The 17761-nt window shown below is 36.1% G+C and overlaps 1 protein-coding gene across 3 annotated transcripts in view; it reads right to left on the minus strand.

The window, feature by feature from the left end:
* Window positions 1-3836: 3836 nt before the first annotated feature.
* The window catches only part of SPoCk (secretory pathway calcium atpase), a 148259-nt gene continuing 134334 nt past the window's right edge, over window positions 3837-17761 (minus strand). For all 3 annotated transcript variants that reach the window (XM_017635464.1, XM_017635479.1, XM_017635472.1), the window contains exons 3-4: window positions 5005-5320; window positions 3837-4733 (exon numbers count right to left, since the gene is read on the minus strand). In XM_017635464.1, the coding sequence (XP_017490953.1) occupies window positions 4034-4733; window positions 5005-5320 (1016 nt within the window). In that variant the 3' untranslated portion in view covers window positions 3837-4033. The remainder of the gene's footprint in view (window positions 4734-5004; window positions 5321-17761) is intronic.

A 17761-nucleotide genomic window follows, 5' to 3' on the forward strand; every position in this document is an offset into this window, starting at 1 on the left:
AATACTTAACTGCAAGTATATATATTCGAATGTGAGAAATATTTGGAATATGCTGAATTATTTCAAGTTAGAATACTTGTTTTGAGAACAGTTATAAAGAATTATTTGTTTAAATACAAACATTTCACATCTTGAATATTGACTTAAGAGATACAGTATGAAACTATATTTATTAAAATTTGAATTAATAAAAGACAATATGCATTAGGATACTTTGAAGAATTTAAAAGCGAACAAAAATGTCAGATTAATAATAAATAATTTATATAAAATGTACTTAAATCAATATTATATACTTTCCGAAATATTTTAAGCGTTAAACTGAGTAAGCGAGTGGGGGTTATATGAAAAATAAAGAACAGAAACAAATTAAGGTATATAAACGAGAGTACAAGCAATTTACAAAACAAAAAAAAACACCATATGGTAGCATATTTTGAATTGCAGACACTGTATACAAATTTCATACTGGGCACAAATTGGAATTAAAAAAACTGTCACAAGTTTTTCTGCAGGACTATAGACAGTTCGGTTCTCGCTTCACGAGTTCTCAAAATCTTACCGTGGAGCATGTGGAAGAATACACAACACGAGAAAGTGGTGTGTGTTCACGCTCTAAAAAGTTCAAAATATTTGCCGTAATGCTTTGCAAATATTATTTATTTAAATGCCAGCATACGGCGGTCGAGTGATGTAGCTAGCGAAATATGCCGGTTACATACAGGCTAAAGCTCGCAAACAAATATTTTTTTAGATGCCGTTATTAAAAAGTTTTTTAACTTCTTTTCCAGCAACAATTTATTCTGCTAATTAAAAAACATTTTGGAAAAATTTTTCTGCACTGATTTCTGCCACTAAACCACTAATAATTATAATCAGCCTCATTGCGTAAGTCGTAAATTAGGCTAAATTGTACGACTCGACAACAGTAGCATTGTCTTTTGTCGTACTGAAATAAGTAAACGACCAAAATCATCGAAAACTATACAGTGCTGCCAAGTTTTTCCGTTTTAAAACAATAGTCTAGTGGAAATTTGAGGCAATGTCGTGAAATTTTCGATACGATTCGAATCTCGAAAAACGACTTGCATTCGACACGACTCTCGCAATAAGGGTGAATATTTTTAAGCCTACAGCATAGGCAGACGGCAGCGTTGATGCGGATCAACTCGTTAATTCGGAATTATCTCGGGAATTAACTGCAGTTGATCCGGATTAAGTCCTAGAGTTAATTCCCAAACTTAACTCGGTTCGAGGGAATATTCGATGGCAACACTGACATATAGCTTTTCGTTGGTAATGCAGTCACCATACTAATTCAGATAAGAATCGAATTAAAATTGAATAAGAACTTATTTGAATTAATAAGGTGGCTCCATTACCGACGACAAGGTGGATGTCCATGATAGTTTTGAATTTTCTTCGTATTTTACGGTCTCTGAGCAAACAAAAAGCAGCCAGCTACTTCATCCGCGGTAGCCGAGTGATGATAGTTGCGTACTACAAGCATGCTGGTCCCATGTACGATCCTCGGTTGGAGCGATTTCCAAACATAACATATGTTGTAACACTCAGAACAGCAAAGATTTTTTTATGAGAACATTTTTCAAGGTGAGAAGCACACTCAGAGCTTTGCCATTGCATGCCGAAGGTGACCGCAATTACAAAGAACTTGTTTTGATTTTGCTCTGTCCAGGGATCGATGTTTGGTCCTACTGTGTAGAAGTTCACACCTCTAACCACTCTACTGTGTCGACCTAAACGAACCGCTATAAACAGATTTTAAGATGTCTAAAACATTTTTCGCTAGTCCTGTTGCAATATTGCAGGTTTTTCTTGAAGGCTTGTCAAAAATTTGTTTATGCAACATATTTCGCAATCTTGGCTAAAAATTATTTATACAACAAGTTACGCAACCTTGTACCTTACAATGTGTGTGTGTGTATATAATATATTTCGCAACCTTGCATAAAACCCGATTAAGCAATATGTTTCGCAACCTTGCATAAAATTTTGTATTCAACATGTTTCTCAACTTTGCCTAAAAATGTTTATGTACATACATACATATNAAGGTAGTTCTGCGGGTAAGGGATTACCGCCAATGACATGCCCATGTTAAAATAAGGCCTTCCTGAAGCGAAAGGGTAAGCGATTCCCATCGCCTAGCTCGTTTCCACTTTCGCTTCTGTGGTAATCGTGTTTTTTGCTGGGCTTGTGTAAAAATTGTTTAGAGAACTTGTTTCGCAACCTTGCGTAACAATTTTTTATACAATATGTTTCGCAACTGTGCTTGGAAATTTTTTATACATGCTTCGCAACATTTTTTATTTAACGTGTTTTGCAACTTTGGGTCAAAAATATTTGTACAACATGTTTCGCATCTTTAGGTAAAAAGTGTTTATACAACATGTTTCGCAACAAAATTTTAATCCATATGCTATTTTGTGCTGCGCAATATTTAAAATCAATGTGGCTGTTAAACTGTCTGGATTCTGAATTAAATTAAATTTAATTAAATAATAGCTGCTTCTAGCTTCTTGCAACATTTGTATCTGATGCATGTTTCCATTACTATGTTTCCATCACTATAAATAGCTGGTTGCTCTTAACAGAGAGCCTTTAACAGCCATATACACAACATAACACAATTTAATATGTATAGCATGTGGAACAATGTGTTCAAATTTAAATTTTATGAAATGGTACGCAAGGCTTTTCACGCAACATGTTGCCAGCAACAGTTTACTACAGCATAGACTTCCTATGAAATTTGAATGAACCATCTCTAAGCAATTAATAGTATACGACGGCGATATGTTGCAATACATGCTTTTTCAACGCTTCATATAAAAAAAGAATGGTGAGGTGTCGGAAAAAAACAATTTTTTAAGGAAAAAAAAAGAAAACCTAGTAATCTCCATAGTCGAATACTGCCAGGTTATTCTTAAGTGCCAAATAATATTTAGTTACAAAAAGCAAGCGCTAGAAGCCTTTAATTTCTTCTAAAATACATTTACATATAGAGGCCAATACGCTGTAGAAAAACGCGATAGAAATTGTATTGAAAATGAAAATAGTGTTTTTTTTCGCCTATGTTCCATATTGATTTATTTTTGCTTCTTTTATACTGAGTTCGCAGTAGGAAATAAATAGGGCTGTTTTTTAAAGTAATTTTCAGTGTAGTTTTGGATAGGTTTTTGACATTTATTTCCAATTTATTTTCTAAGGCTTAAAACTTGAAAAACTTAAAAAAAATACTTAAAACAAAAAGTACTTAAAATTGCGAAACTAAAACATTTAACTATAATTCACTACGAGCAGTACAGTAACTTTAAGAAAAATTACAGAATAATTTTTATTTACCAATGCTAAAACCAAAAGCTGTCAAAACAAATCAATTCGGATCGCCGCCCGAAGTTCTCAACTTATTGCACCTCGCTCAATTATCTCCATATCTTTCATTTTGCCTCTCTTGCAAATTTTCTTGCGACTCTTTAGCATATTCATGCCACAAGAGCACTGTTTTAAGCGACTCTTTTGAACTCGCTCTTACCACTTTTTCTAGCTACACGTAACTTAATAGTTTACTTTTCTATCAACATCCGCACGTTTAATGCGCATAAATACAAACTATTTAAATACAAAGTAAACTAAACCATACAAAGTTAAATAAACATTCAAAGTAAAGTATGTATTAGTTTGCTCTCTGTTGTTGTTTTTTTTTTACTTCATGTTGCTCTCTTGCGTTCTCTTAAAATTACGCCCAATATATTACCCTAAACATTTTCGTTTTATTTTAACTTTTATGCTTTTAGCCCCCCTTTCTTCGTTCATTCGCCTCTTCATCGTTCATTCGCCCGCCCACTTCGTTTTCTTCCTCTATCTTTATTTTTCTCTCTCTTCCGCCTTCATCCATCGTCCTTGATACGTGTTGTTTGTTTGTAGTTTGTGTGTGTGTGTGTGTGTGTGTATTTTGCTAAGCTTAATCATTCTTTACGATTGACGATTTTCTTCCAGCGCTTGCTTTTTGTCATACGAAATCCAACTCGGAGCGAGTCTTGAACATCTTACGCTCCATTGTGCGTTCGAACCACTTCTTAATCTCCGCCACGATCAACACTGATGACGTGAGTGAGACCAAGAAGAGTATATCGTAGGCGGAAAGCGCTTCCGTTTGGAATACCATTTGTAGTGGCGGAAAATAGATGACCAACATTTGTCCGATAATCGAGAAACCAACAGCAAGCAGGAACATGCGATTCGTGCACAAACCGATCTTGAAGACGCTCTTTGTGGCTGAGCGGCTTGCCAGCGCATTGAACATATCGAAAAAGACAAAACATGTGAATGTCATGGTGGTGTCGCGTTTCGTTTTACCCATCGTGCCATCGGCCATTTCGCGCTGAAATACCCACAGCGTGCCGAGCACAATTATGCTGGCGCTAAGCAACACATTCACGATCACCGATTTCGTAATCATTGGCTGTTTGACATTGCGCGGCTTCTGTTTGAGTACATCGTGATCAACGGGTTCGACGCCAAGCGATTGTGCGGGTGGTCCATCCATAATTATGTTGATCCAGAGTATTTGCATAGCATTCAAGGGATTTGCGATGCCCATGAGAGTAGCGAGCGCGATCAATGAGAGAGCGGCAATCGAGGTACTCAGCTGGAAACGTACGAAGTTGCGAATGTTGTAGAAGATCGCTTTGCCCTCCTCGATAGCAGCGCTGAGTTGGGAAAAGATAAAAGGAAAGAATTAATTACAAGTCGGAGATGTGGTACCTCATAGTGTAATGGGAAGAGTGGATAAAAAAGTATGGGGGCGATCATGCAACGGAGAACTAGGAAAGGAAGTCAAAAATTTAAATTCCAGATAATTAGTTAAACTAGTGACTAATTTTTGCAGATATGATGCATAAATAAATCCCGGGATCTCTCTCTCTTTCTCTCTACAAGTTTCTTACGAGTACATCATACAACTCATAAAAGTCTACTCACATGATGGTGTGAAAATCATCGTTAACTAGTATCATATCAGCAGCCTCCTTGCAAACATCCGTGCCATTTTTACCCATAGCAATGCCGATATCAGCCTTCTTCAATGCCACGCCATCGTTAACACCATCGCCCGTCATGCCGACAATATTTCCAGTGCGTTGTAGTGATTTGACGATCGCAAGCTTATGACGCGGTGTGACACGGTAGAAAACACTCACATTATTGGCGACCTTATCCAGTTGGTGTTCATTCAGTTGGTCCATTTCTTGACCGGAGAGCGTTTGCTGATGAATTGTGTCGATTCCAATTAGATTCGCTGAAAAGAAAAGAAATATTGATCAGATAAACATAGTGAAAAATTACTTTTGAGTTTTTTTCGTGCAAGTGAAGGAATTAAAGGAGGCTATAACGCTATAACTTTCCAAAAACCCTAGGGTCCATTAGTTAGAATCGACGGGAATGACAATTTTTCTACAATTTTATCAAATTATACATCGTCACTAGACATGAATAAATGCGCGCTAGTGCTTTGACTTCGCTGAAGTTTTTATGCGCCTTTTTTCGGGGTCAACATTTTAGCTCGCGCTTTGAGTCGTGTCTAGTGACGATATGCTCCAGATTGTTCTCCAGGGGGCTCAAAAGCTGTAGTTTGTCTCTTAAAGAACCCATTTTACCAATACTTGCAGTGTCCTGTCAGATAAACAGAACCTTCGCACCCCATCCAGCACAGAATAAGAACACACTTAGGCCACTGTGGCCCCATTATGATGCCATACCAATCCAGTTCAGCCAAACATTCAAAGGAATAGTGGAGAAACGGGCGCCGACGACCTCTCGCTAATGCAGGACAATGGCACAGGATGCTCTATGCTTACGATTACCTACACATCGAGGTAGCGACGACAGTAGTCGTTTGACTGCATACGCATCCAACTAAATAGCGTGGGTTCCCATCAGGCAATGGCCGGTGAGAACTCCAGTTACATGCCGGAGCAGTGGTCGCTTCAAGCGGAGTAGATGGCTAGATCTACGCTTATTCAACCTAGGCCAAAAATGCCTTGTCGTTCTGCACATTGATTGCGCAGACCATTTGTTAAAATTATTATCCAGCCAGAGTTCGAATAAAAATAGCGGAATGCTCGAAACTCGAGCAGTACTGATTTCTGACAGTAAGGTGTCTTTCCTACCCAGTACATCCATAATACAGTTACGGTGCATACATATCTATGGCCAGGCACCTTCGTTGATCGTTTGGCATCCTTCGTTGATCGTTTTGTTTACACTGTACAACATTTTTATTATTAAAAATGTATTGCAGGTTCAGATTCCTATATAAAACCCCCAAAAAAATTTGGTTGAAATGTAACTTAAAAAAAAATGAATACTTACTTTGCTAAATCCATAAAACCAACAAACAAATTTTGGTTTTTGATTCAATGGACTTTTCTTGTAGATTTTCGATCGAGGAATTCAAATTCATTGTCAAAAGTTGACTAAGAAATATTTTAGGTGCTAATTTTTTAAATTGCAAAGTAGCAAATAAATTTTAAATTTTTATTTAGACTCTAGAATTTTGTATGCAGTTTGTAGCCCATGAAATTTTTGTATAACAAAATGCAAGTTTTAAGTTGTTAAAATATTGCGTTGATTTTTGGAATTTTTTTTTAAAGCATTTCTTTTGTATGGAAAAAATGCAGCCAGAAAAAAATTATCAAAAATAAGCGCGATTTTTTAGCAACTTAAAACTGGCACCTTGTTTTCTTAGAATTTCTTGGGCTATAGAACTACATACTCAAAAAAAAAAAAAAGTGAAAAATCTGATTAAAAAGATGAAAATTTAGATGCACTTTGCGATTTAAAAAATTAGCATCTATAAGATTTTTTAGTGAACTTTTGGCAGCAAATTTGGTTTCCTTGGGCTACAACAAAAGTCCATAAAACAAAAAACTTAATTTCTTGTTGGAGTTAGCCAGCAAAGTATTCATTTTTTCGAAAGTAAATTTTTCCACGATATTTTTTTGGCGGTTGAATATAATGATTATATAACGAAACAATTTTTCTCTTATAGGCCATTATGTCAGCTTTCGAACCGATATTTTTCCATATTTTTATCTTATTCCTATTAAGAGATTTACGATTTTGTCCATCGACACTCTAAAATCGTACACTCTGTGCCCCATGTACGTGATTATTGGTGCATTTCCATATTGCCTAATATCAGTATTCAATATCTATAAGTCTAATTGTGGATTGAGTTAGGTTGGCCTGGTTTACTTCCTGAACGGGAGGGGTCAAACAGTAAAATTTTTAGCTGCCTCAGTCGGGTGCGGTGTCCTGCTTCGCTTTCTGAAGCTCACGATCACACAGCAACAGCCATTTCTCTTCTCTTTACCTTCTTACTTCCCTTCGCCATCATTTAAGCATTTTCCATTTATAAATATTTCACAAGTTTTCTTTCTCTGCATTCGTTTATTCATTAGCACCTACCTGCAAGAGCATTAACATTTGCCACTTTTGCATTAGCAAGTTTCTTTGAAAAGCGCCGCTCCATCTAAAACTATTTCATTGAGACATTAAAGGCGGCGGACTACATAGTCTTTTTCTTCTTTTTACATTACACTCCCACTCCCACTACGCTTCATGTTTTAAATTTCTGTTTGATTTCTTTTTGTTCACGCTTGAGAAATTTACTCCGACAACTGCATACCTTATCAGTTAATGTTGCTCGTTTCGTTTTTGCTGCTGCGCTTTGTATTATCGCCCGCAGCCAAGACGGGAGTGCAGTGCGTTTATTGTGGGCTTGATTTGCCCGCTCTTGAGCTTGCCACACCGCAAGAAATGTACAACAAATGCGCCACATAGAGTTGTCTGCATTTGTGTGACTGCCTGCGGGTGGTTTGCCACTTGATTACTGCCACACACCATTGCTTTGCAGCTCATTTTGTTGAAAGGGCGTTGTTTTTCATTTGGAATTTACAATTGCCATTTTTGTGCGTTTTTCCTGCTTTCTATGCTTTCTCTGCTTGCTTTGTGCACTACTTCCATTGCCATTTCCGGCGTTTTTCAATATTATCGACAACGTGTCCGCGCACTTTTTACTGTCTGCTGTGAAATCAAAGTCACTGTAATGGTGGCTATCGGAATTTTAATTTTTACGTGTTTTTACGTCTACGGTAGTGGTAGAAGACGTGGAGCAGCAAGTATGACGAGTGCTGTTTGCAACTACATACATACTTACAACGACTTTTCTCGCACTTTAAGTGAAGTGAAATAATTCAGGCTTTTGTCAAATCCTACACGTACAAAGTAGAGTATATTTCCTAAATAGTATTTTTGCAAAATGCATTTCGAGTGCAACGTGAAGTTTCGTAATCAGCTCTGCTTGCGATTTTTCTTTTCTTCTTTTAGTAGATACCAGCACGCTGGCTTAAAATCCTATGCTTGTCAGGTATGATTTAAGCTTCTAGCTCACTAGATACGGTTGTCCGACCCAATACCTTGCCCTTCCTTGCTGCAACTTTCATACTTACACTCGTTCATCATGCTGGGTTGGGTGTCCTGCTGTTTTTCTCCAAACTGTTACAAAACGAAAATGCATGGGTTCATGCCGCACACAAGCAAGCACACTCACATAGACATCAGCTCACATGCACACCCACACATAAGCGCATGCACTTGCTTGCAGCTGGCGCTATTATTACATTGCATTCATACGATCCTTCTTCCTGCTCTACTTGTCCTTTGCTCCGGAAGTGTAATCGCATTTCCTGTTATTGTCTACCATGCTGTCGAGTTGCATTAATTGTCTCTCAATCTTTCTATGCAGTGTTGTGCTCGCTCGTCTGCTTGCTTGCGGCGCAGCAGGTGGTGTTGGTAATACAATAATCTTAAATGTTCGCACATTTTATTGTTGAAACATTCTCTCAAAGGCTAATAAAGCGTTTGTACAGGTGCAGGTTTGTTTTTAAGTTTTCGGGACAGTGGCTTAAATGATATTATTTGTGGATAAACAACGTAAAGAGATGCTGAGTATACCCTATTGAATTTTGTTGCACCGACAAATGTATGGTAACTTATAACTCGGATTCAGCCAAGCTGCTACAGGCTACTGCTCACAGAAAAATGTTTCGCAAAAATTTTTTTTAACTTTTAACCAGTTTAACTTTTAAACTCGTCCAGATTTCTTCACTTCAATTAAAATGTTTGGAAATAGTCAGTCCGACTGCTGATGGATTACAGGCTAATGTTGTTGTTGTTGTAATAGCATAAATTTCCCTAACCAGTTCTTGGGGAAAAACTGATTCCAGATATAGATCTGGGTTGTTCTGGTTAAGTAGACTACGGCTACACGCTGATCTTTCGTTAAGATATAGGACAGCTGAAAGAGCTTATTGTTCTGGGGTATTCACTAACCTTAACGCGCAAGAGTTTATGTGTTTGCTATAGAATTTTTCTATCGAATCACTTCAGAACCTTATCTTTATTTCTCATTAATCTAACGATTTCAAAGTAGTAAAAAGCAAATGCCAAATACTCTCTCTCGCTCTCTCTCAGATAAGTCTCGCGTCCACGGTTGCCACTTGTTAAAAAAAAAAAAAACCAACCAAATTGAAAAAAAAAACAAATTTGTTGTTTCACATATGTGTATAAATGTATTTATTAAAATTGAAATAATTCCTGAACCTTAAAATTGTGAAAAAGCTTCTGTGAAGTTAGGAATGAAATCGTTTTTAACGAAAAATTGAGTTAAGAGAAATTTCAGGAAAGCGTTTGAAAACCATTTTCGATAGTTCTCTGTACATACGTTTCCGATGATGGCCGAAAAAGGAATCGGAAAACGAATGAAACTTCAGGGTTTTATAAAAATGGTTTGCATTTTGGCTGGGATGTTGCATTGAAAATAAGAATTTTAAAAATTCATTTATTCATTTTTGACACTCAGTATGCCATAATACTTTTGTAAAGAAAAAAATTGCTAATTTCTAATTAAAAAAAAACAACCAAATCAAAGAAAAAACAACCAAATTCGAAAAATAAAATAAAAACAACCAACTATGACAACCGGGCTCGTGTCAGAACAGCAAACACCGGGCTCCAATCAGCTCCAAAGTCTTTTTTACCGAAGGTGAACCGGTGGTGATCATAGGGATCCGCAAATTTCAATTCTGCTAGGAGTATTCTCACAACACTGTCCGTTGGTATTCACGCGTAAGCCTAAGGGCCGGTTAGACATTGACTGGTTAATACTAACTACTTACAGGTTCGACATTGTTATCGGCTCACTGTTATATGTCGGCATGCAGTTAGTGTTAGCAACCAACCCTAAATAAATATCGTAACGAATCCTCACTGATGCAACTGGCTTAGGGAACTAGTATTTCGCTATAAGTAAGCAGTACCCATCCTAGTGGTATCACAAACGACTGATACTTAAGGTCCAATTGCGCCACTACTTTGGCCTAGCCTGGGTGGGATTATGCTAATTCCAAACTTACAGGAATATTCTACTCAATTCAAATTATAAACCTCAGCTTGGACATCCTCTCTGATTTAACGTTTTTCCCTCTCGCAGCCATACCGTTCGTAAAAACAAAAAATGCCGCAATAGGTCGAATCGGACAGAATAGGTCGAATTTATCTATACACCTTTCTTTTGAGTACACCAGCAAAAGTAATTCGAACCAGAGCCTAGAAATCTTGAACTCTTCTTCCAAAAACTGACTTAAAATTTCATTCAAGGTGTAAAAACTCAACACATATACATACATATATGAATAATTAAGTACTCCCGACTGCTATACCCGAGTGCTTAGAGGTGCATACAACCACTCGGTATGTCTCAAGAAGGGAGAGAAAATTCTGTAGAATCTAAAAACAATAAAGTTTTTCTGCAAATTTTCAAGGATATTTAAGCACAAAATTTGTAAAGGACATTTTCCATACCTTATATATGTCCTTATGCACCAAAAAATTTATCCTGTCTAATAATACAGATTTTTTTTTATATGATACCCTTGTGGTTATCATACATTGCACCGCATTTTTTAAATTATTTTTTTAAATAATCATATTTTTTAAATTTGAAAGTCCTTTAAAAAACCCTCACGTCAGAGATAAAAACTAAGTACGCAGTTTTACTATAATTTACGTATAGTTTCGCGAATATACTGATTTTTTTTGTGTGTGTAAAATTTACTGTCGCGCGGTGTTAGATATTAATAGCATTTCTTTTTCTTATTATTCAAATCCATTTTTTTTTTTCGTAGATAGGCTACTCTCGCTCTTATGGCCTCATATGGACAAAGCACATACATACATATGTATGAATGTATATTTTTCAACAACCTTTTCGGACAAGGCACTTGCAACGTCTACTGATTAAAACACGAGTTACTTAAAAAAGTTCAAGTACCTTCGTATCTTTGACTTTAATTTGAATTGTCAAAAGTATGACTCAATTATTATGCTGTTGTATGCCTTACATACAACAGTAATCAGATAACAGATATATATACTTTTTTATAAAAATAGGTAGTACTTACTCGTACATATGTATGTATTAATACATACATATATAAAGGCCTTTCTAGCCGAGAGTGAGTAGCCGCAGATATTCAATAATCACTTGTACGTGCTTTGTGAATACACTCAAGTGAAAATATAAGATCGTTAAGCGCATTAAAACACAAAGTGTCTACACTGCATTGCTGTAGGTATAATTAAAATCAAACAGGCACACGAATTAAGGGAATGGAATTAAATTAAATTATATTGAATTTTCACGCACAATTAACTCCAATTGCGAAAATTATTGCAATAATACGATAATAGAGGTACATATATAGATACATATGTATGTATGTGCATATTTACTTGCACACACATACTTTGAGTGGATGAGTTCATCAATAAACTACATGAGAACAATTTGATATTCGCATAAATCAGCAAAATTCGATGGTCACTGCCGAATAATCAACTGGCTGCAAAGGGTGTCCATCAAAGACCCAATGGCATTTGGTACAGTCAAAGTACATAAATTAACTCTTTGCGTGTTCATTTTGCTGTTGTTTAATGATTTTAATTGTTTCCGTTGCAAAATCATCAACTTTATTTATGCAACAATGATATTTTACTTAGCAATTGAAATTGCAATTGCAACAGCAAGTAAGTAAATTATGCAACAATTGGCTGGGTAGCTGGCTAGCTGCCTGGTGGCATGGCATAGACTTGTTGGGTGCTTTTTGTGACAAAACGCAACATCATTTATTACTACTGCAGCTATTGCAGCTGTATTGTGTACGGCAACGAAAATTTTAGAGGACAGCAAACAGCGGAATGCCATGAACAGCCGTGACTACAAAGTTTTCTGGAAAATGGGTGAACAATGCAATGCAATGAATTTTCAATGACAATTACTTCAGATAGAAAATGAGCATTAAAATCATAAATTCATATTTTCCTGCTTGTTAGTATGCGGTTGTCAAAGCGATTAACGAGCCGGCGATAAGCAGAATTTCGCAATGAAATATTAACAGAAGATAATTGACACGCTGTCTATGCAGGTACATACATACATATACATATGTAATAAAAAAAAAAAAATATAAATAAATAAATAACAATTAAAAATGCATAAAAAAAAAATTAATAACAAACAGTGTCTGTCCTTCGAACCCATATTGGCAAATCGTGACTAGACAGCTTATAGCACAGACAGAAGGCAACGTTAATCCGAAAAGACGCGCAGTTGATCTAATCAAAATTATACCCTGACAAACTGGGTTCGAATCTTCTAACATTTTTTTTGTATGCTTTAACTATAACTTTTATTTTTTTTAATGAAATTATAGTTGTTGGTTTTTTAATGAAATTAAATTCTAAAAATTAAATTAACTCAAAGTAATTATTTGAAGTAACATAAAAATAAAAATTTAATACAATATTAAAAATAAATATACTTGAAAATATGAATAAAAAGCGATTTTTAAGTATTCCTCTGAGTGGAGACCGAACCTGGGTTCTACTTAGTTGTGTTACGCAGTTCTGTCCAATCGGCTACCGCAGAAACCGTAGAATATAGAGAACATGTAGAACTAGCCTGGACATCCAACTGGTCGTCGGTAATACAGTCATCATAACATAGCCCTAATTGAAATAAGTTCAAGTTAAATTTCAATTGCATTCCTATCTGAATAAGAGCCGTTTTCTCGACTGCCTGCTAAAAATGGACGCCCCAGCTGGAAATTTTATATATATCTACTAAATTGAGATCGTTTTGGGAAAGAACTAAATTATGCAATAGCACAAAAAAAAAAACTTGTAAAGAAAATTTATTCTGGACTATGCCGAATTTCCACTATGCAACTAACGCCAAATACCAACAAAAATTATGCCCGAATTCAACTAGACCTTAAATGACTGAACAGTTGAACTTTATGCCGAATTTTCACTACCCAGGCGCTTAAATGCAAAAAAAACTACCTTTTAACCAACTGTATTTTTACTAAAGTTATATGTATGCATTTCTAAATATTCGTGTCACTACTTTAAAAATAATAGTCACTAAATCTGTTTCCACATAACTAAAAATATAGTTTTTATTTTTCCAATGCCTAATGGAAACTCGGCATTACAAATAATTTTTACTATTTTAAAAATGTTATGTCCCACTTTAACTGGTTTCACGAAAGCAATTTAAGAATGATGATGGTTTTGGTGACCTTTTCACTGCTTAACTTATGGACTAACAAATTAAGAAAGCAATGCTATTCGAATTTAAAACTGACGCAAAGAAAAGTCATTTTTTATTTAAATTACTGGTAAACCGGCAGTTAATCATCGAAATTTTTCTATTTCAGTGCCCACAATTAGGCCGAATTTTTTGTATGCCAAAATTTCAAATGGCTTATCGAGCAGACAAAATTTTTAATGACCCCTGTCATGGGGCCATATGCATAAAACCTAAAAAAATAGTTTGTCTTAAAATTTCAGACCTTTTACTCGATTTGTTCAAATACATTTAAGTGAAAGGTATGGAATTTTAAGTAAAAGCATTTGTTTAGTTTTTATGCATACGGTTCAAGATGTTCACCAAAATTGTATTCTGTCTTTTTCCACATGGTAAACTTTTTTGTCATTTCCATGCCGCATTAATGACTTTTGTGTTTAAGGTAATGATACTGGTTTTATAATGTCCAAATATTTTATTAAAATCATCACTTAGTGCACAGTGTAAATCCGGCATTGGACATTAAAAGACAAAAAAATCTCTGCCATTAAAAATTCCCTGATGTTTTCTTATGAAGCACATAGTATATCGTACGTTTAATAAACGAAGTATTTCAAAATTTCAATTTTGTGGGAAAACGCAATTAAATTTTTATCAATTTATAAAGTTGGTATACAAAAAATCTGCCTTTGCCATATTTGGGAAGTTTGGTTATCTGATAAGCTGAACATATTCTACTCATAAAACTTGTCAAGATCCATTCGAAAATGTTTCATTAAAATTTTAACCATTTATAGCCAATTTCCCGAAAGAAATTTAAGTGAAATTTTTATTTTTTTTTGTATTTATTGTGACAACTGACAGAAGGAAAAAAAATCATTTTTTACTTAAATTGCTGGCGAAACCGACAGTTACTGCCCTATGGAAATATTAGAAATCATACATACTCATTCCCTGAAGCTATAAAACATACAGTACCTAATTTCCTTTCCTCTGAATTGGCGATTCTTAAAAAAACAATAAGAATTCAATACCAAAACAAGTACGTTAACACGCTATTAGCACTCAGTGAGTGGAAATTAATACTTTAACAACGAATTTCAATTTCAATTATGAAAGCATAAACGCACTGAACAATTCATGGATACCTTATAATCCTTTCACTGCAACTCTATTCTTTAGATATTTTCCACTCAATAAATTTCGTAGTAGATTTTCGATAACAGTTAGTGCGAAAGTAAATAACAAAAACCGAAACGAAAAAAAAAAACGCTGGGCAAACAAGCGAAATGTCTTATTCAAATACAATCGTCATTGTCCTTGCGCGCAAAAGTACCGAAAGGCACAAGGACATTTGCATTAATTCGCGCGTATAAACAATGAGCATCCGAGTGAGAGCCTTGCATGCAACGGACGGAAGTGTGACAGTTGCGCGGGCGGAGTACGGAAGAAAGGTAGAAGCTCTACAGCGAAGTAAAACAAAGGAGGAAGGCAGCAGCAGGAGCAACGGCAACGGCAACAGCAACAGCAGAAAATGAACTAATGATAATTATCATAGTCATTATGTAGGAGACACTCACAGAATAACAAGTCGAGAGGCAAGAAGACGACGAAGGGTAAGAAGAAGTATAGCGCGCGTAGTAATAACTTTTCTTCACTTCGCATGGCGCTGCAAAAAATTATTAAAAAGCAAATACAAGTTAAAATGAAAATAACAACTGACTTGCGCAAGCAAGAAGGACGAAAAAATTACGAGCAACTGTGGGAAAGAGGGAGTAACGTTGAAAAGCGTGAAAATTCGCAAACAAAAACTGACTAAGTAACAAACAATGCGCGCAGATCTAACTGCAACTGAAGAGGCGAATGACAAAAGTGAGCACTTGAAAAAGTGAGGAAATGAATGAAGAAGTTAAAAACGCATCGAGCGACGGCAGATGGCGTGGAAGGAGAGAAAGCTCATTACCCAGCGATGAGCGCATGGAATCTAGAAATGAATTAATAAGTTTGATTGAAAATGTGAGGAAAGGCAATGTAAGAAAAAAGAAGTCTGAAGCAAAGAAAGAAACTCATTTGGGGTAGTGAAAAGAAACACTGACACACATTTCTCGCCCTAGCACTTTAAAGGAACGATTTCGGTTTCACACATATGCATTAAAAACGAATCAATCTCATTAGTTAATAATTCAAAACTACTGCTAGCGATTTTAGTTTAGCACAAATTTCCAGAACTATCATCCAGCTGAGTGGCAACACTTAACAGGCATACATATTTACATCTAGAGTGTCTTTGTACAGTTGCATCCTACTTGAAGGATATGCGCGCTATCCAGCACAGCAAAACTTTGACGCAACAACAACACAGCTAAATAAGCAAACTAACAAAGTCACAAAATAAATAAACAAACAAACGTGTTGAAAAATTGGTGTGTATTTATGTATGAATTTATGTGTTGCAAGCAGTAAATAGAAGCTCGTAGAACTCGAGCGACACAGCAATCAGTTGCCGACGTTATTGTGCAGTGTAAAAAAATATCCAGGCGATGTATAGGAAGAATATTGGCATACAAACTTTTACTTCGTTTTGTTTTACGTGAAATACTGGTAACAATACCCATAGGTGCGGTGCTTGAGACATAGTGCACTGTGAGAAAATATTGGAGTGACCAAATGCGTGGGAAAAATTTTAAATATTTTAGGTCAACTAGTGATAGCCACGATAGCTTAGAAAAATTTTCCGGACTCAGTCTCAGAAGAAAGAATCGCGGTCATAGTTAAGTGAACAATTCTGTTCATGAGGACATCGGGCACTATCGTGGTATCAAGAGATATTTTTCAGGCAGAAAATATATTGCATTCCAATGCTTGCGAAAAGACATACAAATAGGCTAAAAATAGGAAGAAGCTCCAGTTGTTTTCATCTCAATATTCTTCTCACTAAACTGGCTCTTTAATAATTTTGGAAAGTCTGTACAGATATAGAAGAAAATTTGAGGGACTTGACAAAACCAGAATGTGGTTTGAACGCACTCATGGATACTCCTTCGGAATCGGCACTACGAAAACTGGTTCTTCCTTATTTTTATGGCATCATATGATTTACAAATCCAAATTGTATTCTAATTCAGCTAAAGGCCTCAATAAACTTTGTTTATAAGGTCTCGAATTCCCCTTACAGTTCCTACAAAAGTAGTCTCAATGAGCAATCCGCAGAGCGTATATTATCCCATCGTTCCATCTTCCGCAGCATTTCTCTCTCTCTCGAGAACTCCAAGAGCCGCCTCATCAGATGTTTTTATTGTCCGTGCTTCTGCGCCTTTCACCAGCACGAGCATTATGAGTGAGTTTTAGAGACGGGTATGCTCTAGCCTGCACCGGCTCTTCAGTTATCCACCCCATAGGAGAGTGCTCGCTCGTTACACTGAAACACTGAAGATTTTTTGCATGTTTCCCTTCATTGATCTTTAGAGCTCTACCCAAGGTTAACGAGCTCTAGAGTGGGTAGAATTTAAAAGTGCACTACGCCATATTTTATGGAAGACTTTTAAAATGATTGACTCATACTTTGAACAAGAGGAAATTTTTAAGAAAAGCTAGTTTTCTAGTGCAAACATTTCATTGGCCATTTTACGGTAGGTGACGTACGTAAGTAGCCTCTCCAATGTTTGGTGACCAAATTCGAGACGAACGATTCAATAAACAATCAGTCTACCATCCGAAACTGCGTTTCCTCTTTCTCCTACGCGTTTCGGCGTACTTCACGTCTCATCCATTAAACTGGTGGGCGAAGGTCGTGCCTGTGTCTGATCTTAGACCACATATTAGCAGGCATGTTGTAATTTTGGTTAACTCAAAACCCGGTTTTCGGAAGAGCGCAAATAATGGAACATCGACGACATAATAAATTTACACGCACTTGTAATTTCAAGTGTCACTATTCAAGTGTTTCTATGTTGACTTAAATTGTTCACCTTGGCAGCTCCTTCTTCTACTATGTCTGCAAATTCAATTCTATTTATTTACAACTGA

This window comes from Rhagoletis zephyria, unplaced genomic scaffold (assembly GCF_001687245.7).
Source record: "Rhagoletis zephyria isolate East Lansing unplaced genomic scaffold, Rhagoletis_zephyria_1.1 Rzeph_scaffold_00122, whole genome shotgun sequence".
Lineage (NCBI taxonomy): Eukaryota > Metazoa > Arthropoda > Insecta > Diptera > Tephritidae > Rhagoletis > Rhagoletis zephyria.